Source organism: Ursus americanus, chromosome 7, assembly GCF_024610735.1.
Source record: "Ursus americanus isolate L20-20 chromosome 7, mUrsAme1.1.p, whole genome shotgun sequence".
NCBI lineage: Eukaryota > Metazoa > Chordata > Mammalia > Carnivora > Ursidae > Ursus > Ursus americanus.
The window spans coordinates 70,909,279-70,933,588 of NC_142133.1; the positions used below are offsets into that span (position 1 = coordinate 70,909,279).

General features: G+C 35.1%; 1 protein-coding gene across 7 annotated transcripts in view; it reads left to right on the forward strand.

Annotated features, from left to right (window-relative positions):
* Positions 1 to 24,310, forward strand: part of PUM2 (pumilio RNA binding family member 2) — a 96,509-nt gene that overhangs the window by 15,489 nt on the left and 56,710 nt on the right. For 4 of the 7 annotated variants that reach the window (XM_045813468.2, XM_045813469.2, XM_045813470.2 and 1 more), the window contains exons 2-7: positions 7,034 to 7,102; positions 14,198 to 14,306; positions 16,883 to 17,070; positions 17,648 to 17,817; positions 20,711 to 20,981; positions 21,204 to 21,297. In XM_045813468.2, the coding sequence (XP_045669424.1) occupies positions 7,052 to 7,102; positions 14,198 to 14,306; positions 16,883 to 17,070; positions 17,648 to 17,817; positions 20,711 to 20,981; positions 21,204 to 21,297 (883 nt within the window). In that variant the 5' untranslated portion in view covers positions 7,034 to 7,051. Of the gene's footprint in view, positions 1 to 7,033; positions 7,103 to 8,026; positions 8,152 to 9,037; positions 9,112 to 14,197; positions 14,307 to 16,882; positions 17,071 to 17,647; positions 17,818 to 20,710; positions 20,982 to 21,203; positions 21,298 to 24,310 lie in introns of those variants that run through there. The other 3 variants (XM_087863843.1, XM_087863844.1, XM_045813473.2) reach the window with 3 other exon arrangements.

Genomic DNA, 24,310 nt, shown 5'->3' on the forward strand with positions numbered 1-24,310 from the left:
AGTCAGCCAAAGACAGACAAATACCATATGATTTCACTCATATGTGGAATTTAAGAAACAAAACAGATGAGCATATGAGAGGGTGAAAAAAGAGGGAAACAAACCATAAGAGACTCTTAATGATAGAGAACAAACTGAGGGTTGACGGAGGGAGTTGGGTGGGGAATGGGCTAGATGGGTGAAGGGTATTAAGGGGGCACTTGTTATGAAAAACACTGGGTGTTGCATGTAAGTGATGAATCACTGAGTTCCTTGAAACCAATATTGCACTGTATGTTAACTAGAATTTAAATAAAAAAAAATTTTAAAGCCTCAAAATGTTTAAAGTTACGCGTAATACACACACACACACACACACACACACACACACACACACACACACACACACACACACACGAAAAGTGTATGATTCAATTCATGCCCCCAGAAAAAGTAAGTTACTAGGTGTTGATGGTGATTAGTAGAAACTTGCCATGTAAAATCTTTGAAGGCTAATGGTCTACTACTAATACTTAAGCGTGGATAGGTTTACCTTTGTCATGAATAAGGTATTACTAAACAAATTTGTTGGCAAATTTCCCAAAGTGATTTAATATGCTGAAGAAATGAAGATATTCTTATAAGGACTTTAGTTCTTGTTTGCTTGCAGTGGATACCACTACTGCTCAATGATCATGTTCATTAAAAACTATCCAAGGAGGATGACTACCAAGAATATTTCATAAGCCTGTTAAGTTACTCTTTGTATTTATTGGCTTATACTTAATTAAGTTGTCGTGTAATTTTGTTTTTGTAATTAATGTACAAGATAGTAGTAGCCTTCAGGTATTATAGGACTAATATGGAAAAGTAGTGCCAATGGGAAGTTGCTATCAGACATTCTATGTTAATAAATGTCTTCATTGTTAGAGAAAGTCTGAGGAAGAACCTTGTTCACTGTCTCCATTAGAATGAGCATTGTGTATTAATATGTATGAAGGCATTTATAAACAGTTACTCTCCAGATATTTGATTTCTTGATCTGAATTTGCATTTCATACCATATAAAATAATTCTTTTTTGTTCATTATATATCGAGCATTTATAGATAGCTAAGACACACTTCCTGGCCCCTTTGACCCCAGAGCTTAATTTCTATTATGGCCTTAAAAATAGAGCTAATTATAATACTATGAAAATGTGATTAGTGTCCTGCTGTAGTAGAAACCATTTATTGTAGCTCTGAGTGATTTTCCCCCCAACTTATTTTTTATAGTAGGCATATGGTGACGAATTGGATCAGATGTTATCTGAGAAAAATTAGTACTCTTAATGATATAAATGCATATTCTTGATCTTTTTACACAAACTTACTTGTAAACTGTTGGAATTATGTGTTAGTAAATATGAAAATTTAGAACTTAACCAAGTTGTTACTTGAGGTGCTTTTATCTGTTTTTCTTATGTAATTAGCAATAATGTCGCCTACAAAAAGTTGGCTAATGTTAAATTTTAGAATTTAATGAGGCACTGTTGTGGGTTGGTTTTTGTTTTGTTTTGTTTTGTTTTTGTTTTTTTGCTTTTTGTTTTGGGGTTTTTTTGGAAAGAAAGATTCAACCTCAAAAACTAACGTTTTAATTCAAACTTACCTAGGATTACACAGAGTCTTGGCTATAGAAAAGTTTCTATTATGTATCTTCTATATGAGCCAGTTCCAGTTGTTTATTAAAGAAATACTATCGGGGGAGTGTTGTGGCCTAAAGATGCAAACAAAAAAAAATTTCGAAGACAGACTTTACACCCCAAGCAATTCTGGTTACCATAACTCTTGGATACATTTCTTCAGATTAACATAGTTCAATATTCTGTACTTGGATGCTAGATACTCTCTCGCTTGTTAGAAGAAAAAAGTGTTCTTTCTTCCTAAGATTTAACCCTTTCGGATAAAGTTGTTAAATTCATGTCCAGATTCTTTTCCCTTGCCACCAAATGATACCAAGATTTGTAACTGCATAGGACATAGAAGATTAGCATTTTCCAAAAATTTTGAGAGTCCCACTTAATGGTATATGTATGATTCCCGCCCCCTCAACTTTATTATTACTAATACGGAGATTATTGGCCTGAGAGTTTGTTTACTTTCTATCCTGTTGTTTTGCCCACTTTCTCCTGCAGTCTTTTCATGATTGAAATAAATGGTAATGCCCTAAAGTGCAAAGCTGAGGTTGAGCCTTCTGCAGATTTTGCTTTCTTTTGTATTTTAAAGTCTTTTCCTCCTAACCTACTCAATCACCTCCATTTAAACGTAACCTGTAATACCATTAAATGTAAGAAGAAAATATGCCCAGGGATAGTATAAATGAAAAGGTTGGAAGTAAAGCCCTAATGCTTAACTTTTGGCTTGCTCATATTTCGGAGTGGATTATCTGCATTTGATTTTTTTGTAGAGCGGTCAAGAAAGTAAATCCAGTAGAGCAGAGGTCAGCAAACTATGGCCTACAGTCCAGATCTGGCCCAACCTGTTTTGTTTTTTTTTTTTTTTTTCCCACTTTCTAGAACTGGTTTTTAGATTTTTAAAAGGTTGGAGGGGAAATAATATTTTGTAACATAAAAAATACATGAAATTCGGATTTCACTATTCATAAATAAAGTTTTATTGGGACATGTTCATGCTCGTTTATTTTTATATCCTCTATGGCTGCTTTTGTGCCACGGAGGTGTCGTTGAGAACAGAGATCATATGATCTGTCAGATCTAAAATGTTTACTGTCTGGCTCTTTGTTGAAAAATTTGTTGATCCCTGCCCTGGGGTGTGATTCACCACAAAAGAAAGAATGGATCCTAGAGACTTATCACATTTATCTGGAGGTTCTTTAACTTACGACCTCATTTATGTGGACCACAGATGAAAACCTGGAAGTAAGCAAAGAGGGACTTCAGTAAAGCTCCAGTCCTTTTTTACTCTTGAGAAAATTTGTCTTCTACCCTGTTCTTTTCATTCTTCTTAATAAAAATCTCCCTCCTGGGATGCCTGGGTGGCTCAGTCGGGTGGCTTTGATTCAGGTCATGATCCCAGAGTCCTGGGATCAGGTCCCGCATCGGGCTCCTTGCTCAGCAGGGAGCCTGCTTCTCCCTCTGCCTCTGCCTGCTGTTCCCCCTTCTTATGCTCAGTCTCTCTCTCTCTGGCAAATAAATAAATAAAATCTTAAAAAAAATCTCACCTGTTTCATTCATGGACTATGCAGATACATTGTAGAAAGGTAATAAAATACAGATAAATAGATGAAAAAATGGTGTACTCTGATCACTTAAGGACTGTATGAATTTTGGGTTATTTCCTTTCAATCTTTTTTTTAAAGATTTACTTATTTGAGAGAGAGCACGCCTTTGAGCGTTGAGTGGGGAGAGGGAGAAACAGGTTCCTCTCTGAGCTCGGATCCCTGATGTAGGGCTCACAGGGCTCCATCCCAGGACCCCCAGATCGTGACCTGAGCCAAAGTCAGATGCTTAACCGAGCAACCTAGCCATCCTTCCGTAACAATCTTTCTTAACATTACTATCTAAGCATTTTCTTTTCTTTTCTTTTTTTCTAAGATTTTATTTATTTATTTGACAAAGAGAGAGGCAACACAAGCAGGGGGAGTGGGAGGGGGAGAAGCAGGCTTCCTTCTGAGCAGGGAGCCCAATGCGGGGCTCGATCCCAGAACGCTGGGATCATGACCTGAGCCGAAGGCAGACGCATAATGAGCCACCCAGGCGCCGCCCCACTATCTAAACATTTTCTTAATTGCGAACTGAAATATTTTTACTAGTTACATGATACTCCATTTTATAAGTGTGTTGTGTCACTTAACTATTGTAGGGCAGTTATGTGGTTTATAATTTCAGAATTTCAGTAATCTGCAAGCAACAGTACTGCAAGCATGTTGGTAATAAAGCTTTATATATATTTATATATTTGTCTTTACATGTTGTCTTTACAGGTTGTTTCCTTTCTGAGACTTCCTTCCTCAGTTTCCAGCATCTCTGGTCCCCCAAAGTCTGTCCTTTGGAAGACTGGATTCTGTATAGGAATTTTGGTGCCCCACCTGCAAACCCAGGCCTGTCCTCAGGCGAAAAAGCCATTAAAAAACTCACTCTGTGCCAGTCTGTTCTTTTACGTGTAGACTCTCTTCCAGTTTGTTTTTTGTTGTTTTCCATTACCTTCAAATTGTTTTCTGTTTGTCCAAGTTTATAGTTATCTGCAGGAGGGTTTAGGTAAAAAAGGAGCTACACCTCCAATTACCAGGAAACCTATGCGATTCATTTAAAGTCTTTAAGAAACAATGACCATATTTTAACTTGTTTTTTTCTGTACAAAAGCTAACACATTGAAGATGTCCAGTAAAAGCTTACTGAGTAAATGAAAGGGCGAATGAAGTGTTCACTTTGTGAGAAGTGTTAATGAATCCAGCTTTTCTAACAAGAGAATAGCTTATTTGCCATCCATGTATCTTTCTGATGTAGTATCTGTTCAGATCTTTTGCCCGTTTTTAAATTGGGCTGTTATTTTTTTTAGGAGTTTTTAATATATTCTGTATACAAGTCTTATATTGGATGAGTGATTTCCAAATATTTTTCTCCTGGTCTGTCATCTTTTCGTTATTATCAGTGTCTTTTGTACAGTGTGTTTTTATTGATGAAGTCATTTTTTTTAAGACATCAGTTTTTCTTTTATTGACTCTGCTTTTGATATTGATCTTAAAAATCATTACCAGATGCTAGGTCACACAGCTTTTCTGTTTTTCTAAGAAGTCTTATAATATTAGGTGTTACATTTAGGTGTATGATCCATTAGTTAATTTTTACATGAAGATGTAAGGTATGTGTTCGGGTTCATTTTTTGCGTATGAATATCTCATTGTTCAAGTATCATTTGATGGAAAGATTGAAGAGCTTTTCTTAATAGCCAACTTTTTTTAAAGACTTTATTTTTAAGTAAGGTCTACACCTAACTTGGGGCTTGAACTTACAACCCCAAGATCAAGAGTTGCATGCTCTATGGACTGAGCCAGTCAGGCACCACTTTAATAGCTAAGTTTTGAATACTTACATACCCAGCACCAATTTAAGTGTTCTATGTTATCTAGTTCAGCTTTTACAGTAAACCAAGTGACAGCTGCTGCTGTTACCCCCCCCCCCATGAAGAAATTGAGAAAAAGCAAATTTAGGTTACTTGTCCAGAATTACAGAACTAGTAAGCTGCCAGAACTATAGTTTGAATCCTGTTCTATCCCCTTGTAAGCTAGGAGTTTGACCTTTATAAGTCGGATTAAAAAAAAAATACAGGAGTTACATAAACAAAGTACAGTTCAGAAAGATGACTGATTACACTTTGGAGATTAGATTGTATGATGGGAAGATGGGAGAGGATCACAGTATTTTAGGCAAGAGATGATGGTAGTCTAAACAACCAGATAGCTTGTGGGGCAACTGGATGGCACAGTTGGTTAAGCATCCAACTCTTGATTTTGGCTCAGGTCATGATCTCAGGGTGGTGAAATCAAACCTTGTACCAGGCGGGCTGTGTGCTGGGCATGGAACCTGCTTCAGATTCTCCCTCCCCCAATAAAAAACCAAAACAAAAAATCACAACAGCAGCCAGACAAATGGAAAATGGTTAGATGTAAGTGAGGTGGGAGGTTGACATTAGTGACGATATTGATGTAAGAAAGGAAAGAATTAAGTTATAAGTGGGGAAGAAAGAAGAGTGAAGTTGGAATTTTACCCAGGGAATGGGAAGAAGGAAATAATTGGAAATTTTTGAGAGGAGAGAAATTTGGTTCATAAATAGAAATGTAAGAGCCAGGGTCCTAAGCATATATATAGTTTTGAAAGCAATGAGAGTGGATGAGATTGTGCAGGATAAAGGGTAGAGAGGAGACTACCATGGATAGAGTACTAAGGAACACTAACTTTTATTTATTTTATTTTATTTTTTTTAAGATTTTATTTATTTGACAGAGATAGAGACAGCCAGAGAGAGGGGGAACACAAGCAGGGGGAGTGGGAAGGAGGAAGCAGGCTCATAGCGGAGGAGCCTGATGTGGGGCTCGATCCCATAAGGCTGGGATCACACCCTGAGCCGAAGGCAGATGCTTAACCGCTGTGCCACCCAGGTGCCCCAGGAACACTAACTTTTAAAATGAGTTGAAGAGACAAATGGAAGTCTGTGAAGAAGCCTCAGAAAAAGCAGCTAGACATGGGAAAGTAGAAAAGAATTTTGAGAGACAAAGTAGCAGCAAAGGCTAAAGAGAGAGACTGATTGGGAGAAATAATAGGATTATATTTTAAGGCCCCAAAGCAGGAAGGCTAAATTTGTAGTAGCTTCAGTGTCCAGTGATTTTTTTCCAGCAGTACTTAACATTAGGAGGCAAAGGGCCTCTGACTCAAGAACACATTAATTGTCACGTGAATGATATAAACTGTTTAAACAGTTAGAAATGGAAGGATTAAATACACCTTAGTTTTAGTTAACGGAGAAGGGAAAGGAGCTACTTTTAAGGAAATTTCAGTATTCTCTCAGCTGACTAATTTGTATGTTTCTTTGAGGTTGAACTGGATCACCACTTAGATATTTTCAGTGAAATTTTTTTTCTCATTGGTATAAGATCTACAAATAATGAAATGCTGAAGTTTTGAAAAATGTTAACTGAAAGAAGTAAAATCGTAATTTTGTAATTGGAACTATAACATAAAAAACAGACTATATTTTAGTATTTGAGCTTGTTTCCTTTATTCTTTACTTTCCATTACTTTGCCCAACTAGTAGGGGTTTCTCTTGGCACACAGAATAGTGCAAGAACCTTCAACCCCAGGGTTTTAATTTTAATTTTAATGTAGATTGCTATTATATGCTTTATTTAGGAAAATCTGTCTTCATAGAGAAATTGATTTTTGCCCATCTCAGCTTATGCTAATAGCAGTAATAGCAGCAATATAATATAAAAATATTTGATGAAGTCTTCTGTTTAAATTTTTCTTTTTACTAATTTTGTTTTTGTTAATTCAACAGGTTTGATCTGTGGATGAAATGAATCATGATTTTCAAGCTCTTGCATTAGAATCTCGGGGAATGGGAGAGGTAAATATTTATGAATACTAAGAATGTATACCTCACTTTGATTATTTGAACCATCTTTAACCATAAATATTCTTGAAAATAGTGGTTATGTCTTCCACATGATGTGGGTTTTTTAAATCTTGGATTATACAGTTCTGTGGTTGTGGTGATTTCAGCTTTTTTTTTTTTTTAAACCTCTAGCAGTAATTTTTAGTGAGATTGTGCCTAGTTGATTTGATTGATTTGTTTTATATTTTGATAATAAACCACAGTTACTTTGCTCTGAAAAGAGCCTTTCTTTATCCTTGTCCTGCTGTTTTATAAATGTATGCTGTTTGCTTTAGCCACACTTAATTGTTCACTATTCTCTCTTCTAAAAATCTCTCCTTGTTCACTGTTTGCTTAATAAACTTCTAATCCTCTACAAGACTGTACTGAGAAATGAGAAAGTCTTATCTATTGTCCCATTGCTATCTGTAGTAGAATTAATTACTTCCTCTTCTGACTTCTCATAGATCTTTATACATATTTTATATTCCTTTGTTACAGTTTGTTTTATATTAGTCTCCTCTGTAGATTGTTAGCTTTGAATAAATGACAGTGAGCACTCTGAATTTTTTAATAGATTTTATCAGTCCTGTTAATATATGATTTTCATTGGGGCATCCCATTTAACTGCACCATTACATAATTTAAGGCATCAAAAGTGCTTAGTTTTCCGTATAGCTAAAGAATATTTAGAAAACTTTGTTTATAAAAACCCTTGCGGTCACATCTTTATTTTGTCATGTTCTGTAGTACTAACATAGTGTGGACTTTGCTTATAGAACATAACAGTGAACAGACATAAGATGTGTGATTAACTGCTTGCTCCTGGAGATTATTTTACTTTGGTAGATTAGAGACCTTCATGAGACTCACTCCATCCAATGCTGTGCTCTTCAGATGCAGAAAAAGAGTCCAGTCACTCCTCTGGGCCACAAGAGGGCACCCTGCAGCTAGCTAACCCTTCCCTTCTCCAGAACAGCGTTTTCCAAAGAGTTTGTCATTTTCAGAGGACTGATTTAAGGGTGAGTTAAGGTGCTTAAGCATAAGTATTGCCAAACTAAACTTGTTAGTCTAGTGCATAAGGTAAAATTCTGGTCCCTAAGAAAGATTTGAAAGAGGGAATAATTTTTTAGTCAAACAACAAAAAACTAGAGCTTCTCTGCATTACAGTGGCTGCTTCAGCATTATTTACACTATGGGCAAATAAAAATAAGCAGTTGAAAAGGGCTTTTGTTTTGTTTCCTGCTGCTTGTTTGCTTTGGTCTTTAGAAAGCAGAATGGCCTATCTTAAAAGCAGGTTTGAACAGTGTTTCAGCCTAGTCTGTTACAGACTTAAACTTGATTTTTAAGAGCAAGTAAAGTCACACTGTTAACTTTATTCTCTTAGACCCTCCCCCCATCACTTTACTTCCTAGATCTACATTGTATATATATTTACAGGTTGGCTCATTTTCCCCCTCCCTTTCCAAATAGTTGATAAATGCAAAGACATCTTTGCAGTTAAAAAAATGTCATGATCAGAAACAGTTGGAAGAGTTTGGTTAGTTATTTGGGGGTGAAGGAAGTATACTTGAGGTTTTTGGAAAAGAGACAAGCTGGGTTGGAATAGTATGTTAATCTAAACTTAAATCTAGGCTTTCTTAATGGAAATTTCAGATATGCAGAGTAAAAGTGAGTAGGGTTTAGACTGCCCGCGTTTTTGGGCAGATAGCAGTATCAGCGCTTCTGTGACCTTCATTCGGTAGAAATGTATTTTTAAATAAGCTGTTATTCAACTAATTAAGTATTTTTTCTTAACAGTTTACCAACTAATTCTGTTACCTCTAAGAGATAGCTGAGAAACCTACTCAGGTTTCTGTCTCTGGGTTCTCTCTCCCACAAGCCTTTCTATCTTTCCTCATCTCACAGGCAGCAGGGAACCTTCTGGGATTTCCTTCTTTGCCTGTCTCTCTCTCACCAGTCTTCTCCTCCTTTCCTGACAGGTGAGGTGTTTTGTTTTTGTTTTATCCCAGAATTCATTCATTTTAATAAGTTAAAACTAGCCCTGAGTTTCTGGCTCTTCAGTTTTCTAAAATTGCTTGTTTATTTTTTTAATGTGACATCCTTTTCTAATGGATTGCCCTATTCTTGACTTTTTCTTCAAAAACAAAGGTGTTTTTTTTTGTTTTTTTTTGTTTTTTTTTTTACTGTGTCTTAAGTTGTTGTAGATCTGCATACATACAGGACTATTTTCAAATGTACTGGGTTTTGTAGATCATGATACCTTTGCTGACCCATCATCAGAAGGGCAGTCTTTTCTATTTGGTCATCCAGAAATGGGAACAGATCTGTATTCATCCATTCATAAACTCATTCTTTCTGTATTTTTCCATAGCATGTTTTTGTCAAAAGACTTACTGATTTATATTACATTATATTGCTTATAAAAAGCAAAGCTAATTGATAGGAGATTGGACTCAGCTTCATTAGTATAATGTTTTAAAACTACACTGCAGAGACATATACCTGTTGTTTTATACACTCTATGTTCCTGTTTGTTTTTTAAAAAGGGGAAAGAGGCCCCTGCCTGAAATTCTTTAGGAAACCCAGAATTTAACTTTAAGTTACTGCGTTAATGTATTTGGGGAGTGAATATTCATAGCTTAGTATAATAAATAATGCCCCCTCCTTTCTTACACAATAACATTTAAAAATTATGTGCTGAGATCCCAGGTGGTGTGGTGAAGTGGAATACTGGATGGGGAAGTAAGGAGGCTTGTGTTTTCTTTGATCTATCACTAGTGCTATGACTTCGAGTAAGACTGACTTCTTTGAAGATAGTAATAAGAGTACCCTTTTGTATGAATTACATATATCTCAGATGTTCTAGCTCTGATCTGAGCTGTTAGGGATAACTAGAATGGAAACCAACTACTTGAAGACAGATCCTAGTTTTATCTACATAAATCTTTATCTTAACAATTTTGCCTTAAATGTTATCCACTGTAATGAATACCCACATTGTATAGGCTGAATATCATACTGTCATTAAAGTTTATTATATCTAGTGGTATTCTAATACTGGGAATTTTCAGAAATACTGATGAATTTGACTGTGATTGAAAAGAACCATCTTCTATGGTAGTTAAGTGTAAAGAGAATGAGTGTTAGAATTATACAGATTGATGGGTTCAAATCCTAATCCTGCCATTTATTACCCATATGTGTAACCTTGGTTTTGTTTCCTTATGTAGAATGGGACTGTATTAGGCATCTGTTCTTTGTTTCATGATCCTCCTACAGTTACTCAAATGGGCTTGAAAAAGAAGGCAAACAGCTGTAGGCAAGATTTTTATAATGAATGATGTCATAGTTCTTAAATCAGCTAGTTAAATGTTGCTGGTCCGTATGTTACTTATGTTTTATTATATTAGAAGATTCCTGTTTTTGGTAGTAAAGACATCTAATATTTATGTGTCTGCTATGTGCTGGATACTGTTCTAAGCTTACTTATGCTATTTCATTCTAGCCTCATAGAAACTCTATGACAGTTGCTTTATTATCCTTACAGATGAGGAAACTTAAGCTCAGAATAGTTAATTATCATGAATAGTAGTGATGGAATAGTATAAACTCATGAATGCCTTGACTATTTACAATACTGTTTCCTATTGGAAGTGATGACATCTAATGCTGGTTTTCTGTTAAAGGATATTAGGAATGGAGAAGATTTGGGGAAGTTCTGTGATTTGAAAATATGAAGAAGTATTGATCTCTTTTATTAACAGAAGAGATTAGAGTCTGGAAAAGCACTATTCTGGGGTTCTAGGGAATTTACCTTGTGTTTTTTGTTCTCTACACATTTAGTTATTACCATCTGTGCCTCTCTTTATGAACCTCATTATAAAGAGAGTCCTCTTACATCCTGATTTGCCCAGACAGTCCAGATACATATCTGTTGTCATGGAATAATTATTAATAGCATCCCGTTCCTCAGAAGTGTCCCAGTTTGGATGTTTTATGAACACCTTAATTTAAAACCATATTGTAGACATAAAGCCTTTCAAATTCTTTTGATTCTTAAGATTATATTAATTTGGTTGGTTATGTGATTTTATGTAACAATTTGTATTAAAGAATCAAGTGTGCCTTTAAATTCTAGTGGGAGTTTATTATATATTTTGAGGCAGTATGGCAGGTTGTTGACTGATTTCTTCGAAGATGGAGAAGGCAAGCCATAAATACTTGCTGAAACAAAGAACTAATAAAATAGTGGACAGTTGGGATGAGTTTGTATGTTCACCCAATCATTTCTGAGTTGGAAAGACAGGTTGCAGGTTGACAAATACTGAATTGCTTGACGTTGGTTTAAAGCTTTTGTGAACTACAGAACTAATATGAAGTAGTATTGGATCATTTATATTACAGATCTTTAAGATCTCTTAGCGCTCATTTTCTGTAATATTCTTCCCCATTTCTACTACAGTAAAAGAGTCTCCAAGGGTAAATCTCTATTGCTATTCCAATAGAGTACTGCCTAAATCTTTTCTTTTTAACTGTTCTATCCTGAATTATTGCCTTCCCCTATATTTAGTTCATTTTAATTTATTCTTGGTCACAAACTAGTAGTTTCTGAAAGTATTTGGAATCAGTGTCTAACCTGTTAGAAAAAGTTGTTTCTAGAACATACAGGCCTTTGTCAGAAGAAGTGTTAATTTTATTAACTACTAAATTGTTTTCCTGTGCATGGTAACTTATAAATGTTTGTAAAATGAAAAGCTATTTATAGTATAGTGCTTGGCAGAAAGTAGGCACATTGGATAAGTGCTTAACATAGATTTTTTCCCCTAGTTGTACAATTTGTATTTTAAAACAGTGATAGGTGAGCTTCTCTACTAAAGCACTACATGGAACTTTATCACAAAGACTTTGGGATGGTCTCCTCCAGGAATTTTTATTATTTCTGCTACCTTAGAAGATTAGTTTTAAGCTACTTCTGTGTCTGATGACTGCTTCTATTAAGTTAAGATTTTATTCTCAATTCCTTATTTGTTACTATTACTTTGATATTGAATCTTTTTTTTTTTTTCATGACGTATGGGATAAAAACTTCTTTATTTTCTCAGGAACCGTTTTTTAATGGTATTTTTAAGGATTAAGTTGGGATTTACTGTGAATGAATGTCCAATTATTTATATCAAGTACAGTGTTTTAGTATTAATCAGCTTTACATTTTGTTTGAGTGTTTACATGAACCTTTCATAGTGAGATTTAAAAAAAAAAATGAAGGAACAGAGGTTGCATTTGGCTGGGATCTTTGTTAGAGCATATTACTGTTTAAAATGTCTGTGCTTTAAATACAAATAATTTGCAGCCCAGTATGTTCCTAACATGGAGAAACTTTTCTTTTTAAGATAGCAGAAGTTGGTTTCCTTTAAAATTAAATATATTTAGTTTAGCAAAAAAATCTGTAGATTAGGAACATGACCAAATTGAACTCCCACCCCCCCACCCCCCCACCCCCGCCTTCAAAGCTGCTTCTGGTTTTTTGTTTTGGTCAATGGTACTACCATTTACCTTATTACACAAATTTTAAAATTTTATCAGTCTCCTCCCCATTTGTTATCATATCCTACTGACTCTCCTAAATATTTCTCAAACCATTATATATTCCCAATTCTTTGTTAGTACCCTATTTCAATTTACCATCTTGGCCCTGATCTAGTTCTGCTAAACTGATTCCTTTGTCTGTAGTCTAGGATATCCATTATTCTTACAGCTTACAATTTGAGTTGTTCTCTAAAAAATAATGTAACTTAACAACCTCTCTGGATTCCCTTTACTTCAAAGTAGTGTGCAGTTTTTCTTTAGCTTGTCTTAAAGTTTCCTCAGGATCTGACCTAGAAAGCTTTACCAGTTATCAACTTTGACATTCCCTCATCTGTTCATCCATCTCATACCTTGTTGTACACACAGTGCAATTTATTAGGTTGTGCCTTTGTTCATGATTTACTTTTATCTTCCTCGCATTGCACTCACACTTTCACCCCCAACACACAGTTTTATTTCTCAGATCCAATTCAGGTTTTACTGAGTTCGTTTTATTATGTTTGTGAGCCCTCTGAAAATAAGGTTGCCATGCCCTTAAGGAGGCAGACACAGGTAATTCAGTGTGATAAGTGTAGTGTTAGAAGTACATACAGGTTTAATTATGAGAACTGAAAGACTGGGTGTACCTAATTACGAGCTGAGAGGGAGGAGGTCTTGGGAATGCTTATTTAAAATGCCAAATGCATGTCTCAGAAAAGCAGTCTATTGTTTTCAAACAAACATATTCCCAGTCCATCTTCTCTGAGTGTCAGGGAAGGTAGAGAGGAGAGGCTTGGATGAATGATAAAGTAACATTAGGAATTAGCCAAATGTACATTTTGAATAATCAGTGAATCATTATATCAACATAATTTTTATGTGCTGTGTGTGTCATATAGATGGTAGATAGAGCATGGGGTTTTTAGATTATTTCAGAAGTATTTGAGGTTCCTTTCTCTGTGTCTTTCACCAACCATAGGTTCCTGATTTGGAATTAATAGATTGCTAGCATTCCAGACCTAGAAGAGTCATGAAGTTAACTTCCATTAATAAGTGAAGTAAAAGTGAAGATGTATTTTCTGTCATGGAAGCTATGGGATAGGAGGTGATCCAAGGACAGTACTTGGACGTAAAGGAGAAGTTTTCACCTTTTGTATAGATGTTTCTATTATTTATATTAAATAAATAAGAAATTTAGTAAATTTTTTGAAAAAATTTATAAAGTCACAGGTTGGTAAAACCATTTCAAACATGTAGGAAAGTCAGAAATGGACCTGGACTAGTGTTCAGGTCTAGAATTACTAGAGCCAGTACCCAAACATTAAGTGGGGAGTTACTTTATTATTAACAAGACAAAATAGAAAATAGCTCTCTCTGAATTTTCCTTAGTATTGAACACTGACTTGTACATATTTGTGGTAGGTTTGCTTTCACCCACGTAGAATTAGAATAAATTTGCAATTAGAATGGAACTTAATTATTTTTTTCCCTCCCGAATAGCTTTTGCCTACCAAAAAGTTTTGGGAACCTGATGATTCAACAAAAGATGGACAAAAAGGCATATTTCTTGGGGATGATGAATGGAGAGAGACTGCATGGGGAACTTCTCGTAAGTTATTTGTGTTATGTGTGAGAATTATGAGTTTACTTGAATATTTTGAAGCTCTGTCTACCCCTAGACAGTATTTGGAGCAAATTTTGTGATATCTTTTTTGAAAAATTTTTAAGTCATTACAATGTACATTTTTTAATAGATTAACCCTTATCTAATGGTCTACTTAATAATTAGAAGTGTTTGTCACAGTAAAATATTACTGGATGATAATTAATCAGATTAACCTTAAATTTTGAGTGTGAATTACGTGGGTGTTTCTTTCTTCTCCCTCTGCTCTCCCCTGCCTGGTGCTTTTTCTCTCTCTCGCAAAAATATTTAAATAAAGTCTTTAAAATGAAATAAAATTATGTGTGCTTGAAAACTTGATTGGTAGACATGTTTTAATTTTTGTTTTGAAGGTTCAGTGCTTAATTACTTTATTTACCAGAACCAAGTATTTTTTTAAAGCATTCTGAAGCAAAACATCTTGAGTACAACGTGGTAATGAGAGATTATTTTCAAGATGGATGGTTGGGAAATATTTTTGGTGTGTTATATTTGGAGGACAACTCGTACAAGCAATAAAACATTTAAGCAACGTATTTATTTCTTTTAGTGTCAAGCTTGTATTTTTAATTTCTCGTGCCACTTCCTCTTGTACCTTAACTTCTTTTAGCTGTACGGATAGAATTTTAAAGATGAGTATTAGTCTACCCAGAGATACAAGGAGATCAGAAATGAATGAAAAAATTAGAATTTATTTTGTTTATAGAACATTGATTGAATGCCAAGTATGTACAAATACGAGTAACATACTCCTTGTCCTAGAGGAATTGTTGTTCTAAGGAAGAGTCTTTCCATGACTGCAGGAGACTTTATCATATAGTTAGCTTCTCTAGCTGAAATTACCTATTTCACCCTCATGTTCACCTATTTTTTGCTCACTTTAACTCTTTACCATTAATATCACTTCTTTTGGGATTCACTCTTGAAACTGGGAAGAATTAATGCCGCTTCTTTCTGTTTCCGTAGTGTCCTGGATCATTTTTACTGATGCGCTTTTACTCTGTTATGATTGCCTCATATTTTTTAAACCTATGATCTCTTTGAGGGCTGGGACTGTCTTGTATGTTCTTGCATTCCCCATACGTAGCACAATGCCCAGCGTACGAGAGACCATAAACCAACATTTGAACTATGTTAATGAGTGGGTGAATGATTGAGTGAAAAAATATAATGACTAATCTCTTGTGGATAAAGGTACTGCAATGGAAATGTTTCAGTATGCTTTAACAAAAGTATATAGTCGTCTAAAAACAGAGTGAATGAAGTGATGGCCAAGTACCACCATGATAGTTCAGCCTCTTAAGGACTAGACCTAATATTGAGTATTACATGTGATAACAAATGAACCAGAGGTAGCTTCTTGGTGCCTTAAAAATTTTGTTTTGGTAAATCTATTTGAATGTTGGCTCAAATGTTTTATTATATTTGTATCCTATTTGTTCTCTAATCTTAAATACTGTTTTTTTCTTTTTGTCATAAAAATGCGTAGAAAAGGTATTCATACCAGTTGAATAATTTTTTGTTAAAACTAAGTGGAAAACTTTTAAACTAGAAAGGACATTTATTTATTTATTTATTTATAAAGATTTTATTTATTTATTTGACACCGAGAGAGAGCACACAAACGGGGGGGGGGGAGCTGCAGGCAGAGGGAGAGGGAGAAGCAGGCTCCCCGTCAAGCAGGGGGCCCAGTGTGGGGCTCAGTCCCAGGATCCCCGGGATCATGAGCCGAAGGCAGATGCTTAACCCACTGAGCCACTTGGGCGCCCCTAGAAGGGACTTTTTTTTTTTTTAAGATTTTATTTATTTGACAGAGACAGCCAGCGAGAGAGGGAACACAAGCAGGGGGAGTGGGAGAGGAAGAAGCAGGCTCATAGCGGAGGAGCCTGATGTGGGGCTCGATCCCATAAGGCTGGGATCACGCCCTGAGCCAAAGGCAGACGCTTAAGGACTGCGCCACCCAGGTGCCCCAGAAGGGACTTTTAAAAATAATCTTCAGGTGACAGTTTTTACACTAAGAATAGAAAATTATGTGATGTTAACTGATTTTTTCCAAACTTGTTTGTGTTTATAGTGTTCTGAATCCGTCTAGTATATAACTATGAGCTTGAGATGTGCCTCTGCCAGCTTAGGAGTTACTTTTATTCTTTTAGATTTCACTTCTAAAGGTTTTTGATTTGAATTATTACGAATCATGAAGAAAGCTTTAACATTTTAACAGGATGCTTATAGGCAGCTGAGCCTTCAGGTTAATGTTTCTGTCTCCATTGACCTTTCTGGTTTGACTGTTCTCATGTCAGCTTTTACTTTTTTTTTTTTTTAAACCGAGTGGTCTTTCTATTCCCAAGAAATGTGCCCAGGCCGGTGAGTCTCAACAGTATGGAAGCTTTTATATTAAGATTATAATAGCATTCAAAATAAAACAATATGCTGATTTTTAAAAACTTTAATATATTTATGTAAATACATTTTGGTTAGTTTAAAAGTACAAATGTGTAATTAATTGTGTTCTTCCTTTCAAACAGACCATTCAATGTCCCAGCCTATTATGGTACAGAGAAGATCTGGACAGGGTTTTCATGGAAACAGTGAAGTAAATGCAATACTGTCTCCGCGATCAGAAAGTGGAGGCCTTGGTGTGAGCATGGTAGAATATGTATTAAGTTCTTCTCCTGCTGATAAATTGGATTCTCGATTTAGGAAGGGAACTTTTGTAAGTACTTTGAATAAAGAAGTATTTAATAATTACTCAGTGGTTATTTGGTTATCTTTACGTCCATTTATTTATTTTTTTTTTTTTGGCTCTTCCCAGAGCTAAAGGAAGTCTTGGAGCTGTTGGAGCTCTGGTTTTCTTCTCTTGGCCACTTCTTGAAATACATGAAATAGTAGAACCAATGGCAATATAATCTTAGTCAGCCATGTTACAGAAATCAAACCATATTAATTAAGAAACATAATTTGCAAGATTAAAATTGCTTATTCATGGTAGTGCTTGATGTGAAAGTAACTAAACAAAATCATCTGCATTAAGTAGAATTTTAATCTTGTCTGTGGTGTTACTGCTTTTCCAGCACCGCTATAGTTAAGGTTGCCTTAGCCCTTCTGTTATAAATCACTGTTCTGTGCTCAATTTTTTGGCCTTTGATAAATTAGTTGATTACAAAATTAAACTAAAGATAAAATGCTTTTATTGTTTACGTGCACTATAGCGTAGTTTTAGGTCACCTTATGGTGCCTTTTTTTTTGTGTTCTATTAAATATTCAGAATCAAACAGATTCTTTTTCCTCAGGGCACTAGAGATGCTGAAACAGATGGACCTGAGAAAGGAGATCAAAAAGGCAAGGCTTCTCCATTTGAGGAGGACCAAAACAGAGATCTTAAACAAGGAGATGATGATGATTCTAAAATAAATGGCAGAGGTTTGCCAAATGGAATGGATGCCGATTGCAAAGATTTTAAGTAAGACTTTAACTTTCTCAAGAAGAAAAGCATATCTCTTTAGGGATGATTACTACTAGTTGATGTGATTGATTTAAACATTTTCCAGTTTGGGTTTATTTTATTTCCTTTTGTACCTTGTGTTAATCCAGAAGAAGATTTAATTTTTTTCATAAGGAGTGTTTAGTTGATTATGAACCATTTTTTAAAAAATTCTTCAAAGTAGTCTCTAAAACAGTGCATTCCATTAAAGGAGTAATGTTAGAAGTTGCTGTTACCTTTCTGCTAATATGGTAGTCTAAATTTTAACTTTTTCCTCCCTGCTCAAATTTAGTGAATTTTAGGTTTAATCTGATTTTTCTTAGCAAACTCCTTTTGGGGTTGCTCTTGAGCACCTTTCTGTGGAGTTTCCTCTTCCTTCTATCCCTGTATTGTATCCCCCCCCCCATCTAACTCTTCATTTTGGAAATGAGGAAACATTATCAGCTTAGGAGCTGTGACCTTTCTTCTTAGTATATGTAAATTGATGGTAATACTTAATATTCCTGAAATTAGGAAGTAGGGAACATACTAGAGACTTCAGAAAGTTAGCTTTAAGCTTAGAATTCTTTATGTTGTAACTTCTTAGTTGTCTCTTTATGACAATTAAATAAGTATTTTCTTCTAGCTTTGGTCTCAGATTAGGCAGTGTACATTTACCTAGATACTAGGGGGTTGTTTCTTCACACTCAGTTCCTATACTTCATACTTCATTAGTCAGATGCTTTGGGGCTTATACCTGAAAATGAGCTCTTTCTTTGAGATCTTGTGAACTATGGAATCTCAGTTAACCGAGTATAACCATATATGTGGGTGGTATGCTTTTACATTTATTGCCTTTAACTATGAAAAGCTTCTTAAAACAGTGCCATTTGTATCTAAGTGCAAAACAGCATCCAAAACCAGTAAACCTCTTTGATAAGAAATAAATTTAATGCTTTTCAATTTGTTTTAGAACTTTATCCTGATTTTACTTTTCTGCAGTTACCTAATCTGAGTTTCAGTCAAGGGCATGTATTTGAAACTGAGTTGATTATGAGCCCTTCAGAGTATGCATTTATAATTGAAGTGTTAATACACCATTAACTATAGCAAGAAAATAGCACCACTTAATAGCGCAATGCCTTTTCTCTATTACATCCTCTGTTGCTATATTAGACTTCTTTGTATGAAAGGCTATGCTTCTCCATATTAATATGAACTTTTTACATTTATTAGCATTCTAATTTTATTCCATTAAATTTGGGGTATACGTTTAAAATTGTTTATGAATATTTTAGATACATTATTATACTTGATAGTGTAGAAGTGTTTCAGACTAGTAGCTGTGGCCATATGGTCACTATGCTGACATATCACTAATATGTACATTAATTGATACAGCATCAGTATATAATCACTGGAGTGTAGAACTAAAGGAAGGGAAGAACTATAGTAGACTTTATTTTAAAAGGCTAATTTTAAAGATGCTTTCAGGTTTTTTTTTCTTCCCATATATTCTGAATGAAAAACATTTGAATATTCACATGAAAAACTAGGTGTGATTAAAGGGGAAAGGAATTAGAACTTCTACATGTTGCAAGAATAGTAGTGGATTTTTAAATAAAATGTAAGTTCAACTAAATATCTGGAAACCAGTTCTTACAATTAAGTAATTTCATTAAGTAATTACTTTGTAAAATGCTCTGTATACATTAGCAAATTTATCTTGATGTGAAGCTCCTGAACTTGGGGGCAGAGTTACGTACGTGTTAACAACTGGCACTGAAAGCCAGGTAAAATAGTTACTGTCATTTACTTAATGTACTTAGTTTGCATATACATGAACTCCTGTTCCTCAGAACAAACTTATTTCTTGTGAGGGAAAAGGTCTTGCATAAAATATTTCTGTAGAAGAAAAAACACTGTAAATGAGGGTAGATTATGTCTAGAAATAAAGTAAAAATAAGGTTTAGACCATGAAGGATGTTGATAAAAAGAGAAGAGTCAATGCTTAATAAATTTTTTGAGAAAATTAAAGAGGCTTGTTAGTACAGGAAGTTGCTGTTTTATATTAAGTATAGTTTTAATTGATGGGCATACTTAATTCTTGGTAAATATGTTAAAAATTTTTAATCTTTCTAATGATTTAAACTGAAACAATTTTGTGTGATAAAGATGGTTTTTGGAGAGCTGTCATAGAGGCTTTTCACACTTCATTTTTTGTCCTTACTTGAAACAATAAGCACAAGAAGGTTATGTCTTCATCTCATTTAAGAAACTGAGGCCTGGAAGATGTTGCTCAAAATCCTGTTTAAAGACAGAGTCCAGAGTCAGCCTTCGTCTTAGTTCATGTCCTTTTCCATTGTATCCCACATTTTACACTCAAGTCATGAAGGCTATCCTTTATGGCCAGTTTTGTTTTTTTCTAGCCATCATTAAACAAGATATCATGGCAAAATTCTGTGCTGGTGGGCAAGACGAGAGTATGGTAGGTGGGTTTTGGTTTCGAGTCTTCCCATGTTTGTCACTTGATAGTCTACTATTTATACTTACTATTCATTTTGTCTGTGATTTGAGAAAAGTTCTGGGTAGTCTAAGCCTACATTGTGATATTGTCCAATTTTCTTATCTGGAAAATTGAGTTATATCTTTATGCTATTCAAATTAGAGAGCATGATCGTTAGTAATAGAAAAAAACAAAACCATGTCAGTTCTTGAGAGGAAGTTAGAGTAGACAGAAGAAAAATGATGAAGTGGAGTGGCTTGTGACCTTGGGTCCCTCATTTACCCTCTGTATTTTATAACCATTTGTTTTTCATGATTTTCCTACTTTCCCATTCCAGCTGTGACTGACTTCTTTTACTCATAAAGCCTTTCTGTTTTCTTCATATAGTCGTACTCCTGGAAGTCGTCAAGCCTCTCCAACTGAAGTAGTTGAGCGCCTGGGCCCCAGTACTAATCCCCCAGAAGGATTGGGGCCTCTTGCTAATCCTACAGCTAATAAACCACTTGTTGAAGAATTTTCAAATCCTGAAACTCAGAATCTGGATGCCATGGAACAAGTTGGTCTGGATTCCTTACAGTTTGACTATCCTGGTAATCAGGTACCCATGGACTCTTCAGGAGCTACTGTAGGCCTTTTTGACTACAATTCCCAGCAGCAGGTAAAGCATGACCCTCCTTTAATGAAGCTCCTCTTAACTATGTACTGGTATAGCCTGAAGTGCTGTGAGGCATTCACCTGAATAACAGGAGTGTTCTTAAATACTATATGTTTTATAAACAAAATGTTCTTATAGTTCAGAAAGTGATTGTTTAAAATACACTTCACAGCTTTCTAAACAGAAATGAAATGTGTTGAGACTAATAGTTGTTCTCTCTGATAGCTCTTTCAGAGGACGAATGCACTAACAGTTCAGCAGTTGACCGCCGCTCAGCAGCAGCAGTACGCGTTAGCTGCAGCGCAGCAGCCACATATAGGTGAGTCTTCGTGACTTACCGTTTAGAGGAGACTGTTAGAAAGTCTTGTGTTAGTGCTTATTAGAATGCTTCGTTTTTCTTCTACTGAATGGTGTTATTACGTTTTAGAATTCATTGAGATCAAAGAGTAATTATGTGGCAAGACTAAAGATAACTAGGGAAGAACTTTCTGATTATTGTATCCTTGATTAAATAAAAATCTATAACTTGATGAAAGGTGTCAGCACATAAGTTTTTTTTTTCTGTGTGAAGTTGAGAGAGTCAAACACTTGGAAATTCAAATGTAGTTATTTAAATCAGATTTCCAAGAAGATTCCTTAAAATATTTTCTTAACTTCATTATTTGGTCTTTGACCTTTAGCCTTTAATGTGAATTATTGTAATTATACATTTGTTAACTGCTAAAGCATTGGTACGTGTTGTCCATGTTGGGGTTTTACGTTTGCTTTTTAACTTTTTATTTTGAAATAATTACAGATTCACATGGAGTTGCAAGGAGAGGTTCCCCACCCAACTTTCCCTATATAGCTTCATCTTAATTATAGTACAGTCCCCAAATCAGGAATATGACATTGGTAAATGTATATGTATAGTGTTACATCATTTTATCACATGTAGATTTATGTAACCATTCTTGTGCCCGATTTTAGCCGACCTTAATTTATTTCCTAGTTGGAAAAGGTGTGAATATTCTCCACATCATAATCCATGGAAGCAGGGTGGGGAGGGTGATATACTAAGTTGATTCTCTTCCCTTACTTTTGTATTGTTCTGTGTCAATCCCAGAAGGTCTCTTAGGTCCCAGATTTTTTTTGGTTTTAATCAAAGGTGACCACACATTTCTAGATGGCTTCTGATAGCAGCATGCATTCTTTGCCCCCAGTTTCCTTTATCCCTATACCTAGTCCTTCTTACTGAAATGTAATGATTCCTGGGGCACCTGGGTGGTTCAGTCAGTTAAGCATCTGACTCTTGATTTCGGCGCAGGTCGTGATCTCAGGATCATGAGATTGAGCCCCTTGTAGGACTCCACACTCAGCACTTAGCTTGGGGTTGTCTCTCTCCCTGCTTGTGCGGACGTGTGCTCTCTCTTTTTCTCTCTCTTTCAAATAAGTAAAATTTTAAAAAGAAAAGAACTGTAGCAATTCCTGTGTACTCACAGACTAGTATAACCCTTTTTTATTTCTTAAGGCTTTATGGTACATTTTAATATGTGAACAGGCTAGTATACCTCTTGCTTTTCCTTTTTGAAGTTTTAAATTTTCTCTTCGTAATTGCTTTTTTATATGAACTTTAGAATTTGCGTATTTACTTCCAGAAGATTGGGTTTAAATTTTTAAATTAACTTTGGGAAAATCTACATCTTTATGACATTAAGTATTTTAACCAGGACATGGTGTATCTTTACTTTTGTTCCAGTCTGCTTTTGTGTTATCAGTGCTTTAAAGTTTTTATCATGTAAGTTTGAATATTTCTTGATAAGTTTGTTCTTAGTTATCTTTCGCTGTCATTGTAAATGGTCTCCTATCTTTTATTAAATCTTTAAATGGCTATCTATGAAAGCTCTTTGTTAGAAAATACTAAATTCTGTGAGTATATTTTCTAATTGAATCTTTCTTGTGTTCATGGAATAAACAATGTGTTTAATCTCTTAACGAGCTCTTTTGATTTGCTAATGTTTTATTTAGGATGTCTGCATCAGTAATGTGTACATGAAATTTGTCTTTAAGTTTGTGTGTTTTCTTGCATTTTTGTTAGATTTTAGAATATGATCACTTCATAAAAAGAATTTAGAACTATCCCCCCTTTTAATACCTTAGAGTATTTGAAGTAACATTTGACTTCTGTCGTCTTTTAAAACTTGGCTGAAGTTTTTTGTGAAGCTATCTAGGAAACCACTCACATAAATTTGAAAACCTGAGTAGAAATGGAAATCAATCTATCTATCTTTCTTTCTAATTTGATTTGATTTGATTTGATTTGACAGATAGCGAGAGAGGGAACACAAGCAGGGGCAGAGGGAGAAGCAGGCTTCCCACTGAGCAGGGAGCCCGATGCGGGGCTCGATCCCAGGCCACTGGGATCATGACCTGAGCCAAAGGCAGATGCTGAACGACTGAGCCACCCAGGCACCCCGAGAAATGGAAATATTTCTAAGCATAATTTACCAAAATTACCTCCACCTTTTAATCTTTTTTCCATAGTTCATTGTTGACCATCAGTCTTATTATCCAAGTTTGCCTAGTCATCTTTTGGCCATTTTAGAACAGCATTGTGCAATAGAAATATAATATGTGCCACGTAGAATTTTAAGTGCTTTTATAGCCACATTTTTGAAAAGTAAAAAGAAATAGGTGAAATTAATTTGAATATAGTATTTAACCCATTATGTCCAAAAATGTCATTTTAAATGTGACCAATATAAAACTTAATGAGAAATTTAAATTCTTTTCTTCATATGAAGCTTTTCAAATCAGGTATGCATTTTTCCACTTTGAGCAGATCTCAATAGACTAGTCATATTTCAAATGCTCAGTAGCTATATGTGGTTGTAACTATCGTAATAGTGTGGCTCTAGAAGATTCTTCTAGAATGGGGATTGACAAACTTTTTTTTATAAAGGCCTGGATAGGAAATATTGTAATTTTTGCAGGCCGTATGATTTCAGTCACAACCGCTCAACTCTGCTGTTATAGCACAAAAGCAACCTTAAATGACGTGATGGCCGTATTCCTATAAAAATTTACCGTGGACAGTGTAATTTGAATTTCATGTAATTTTCATGTGTTGGAAAATTATTTTATTATTATTTTCAACTATTAAAAAATGTTAAAATTGTTCTTAGTTTATATAAAAATAGGTAGCAACCTGGACTTGGCTCATGGACTGGGCCAGAAAGAGACAATAGATACAGTATATTTTTATTTTTTTTAAATAGACATCTTGGTTACCTGGGTGGCTCAGATTGTTGGGTGTCTGCCTTCAGCTCAGTCATGATCTCCAGGTCCTGGGA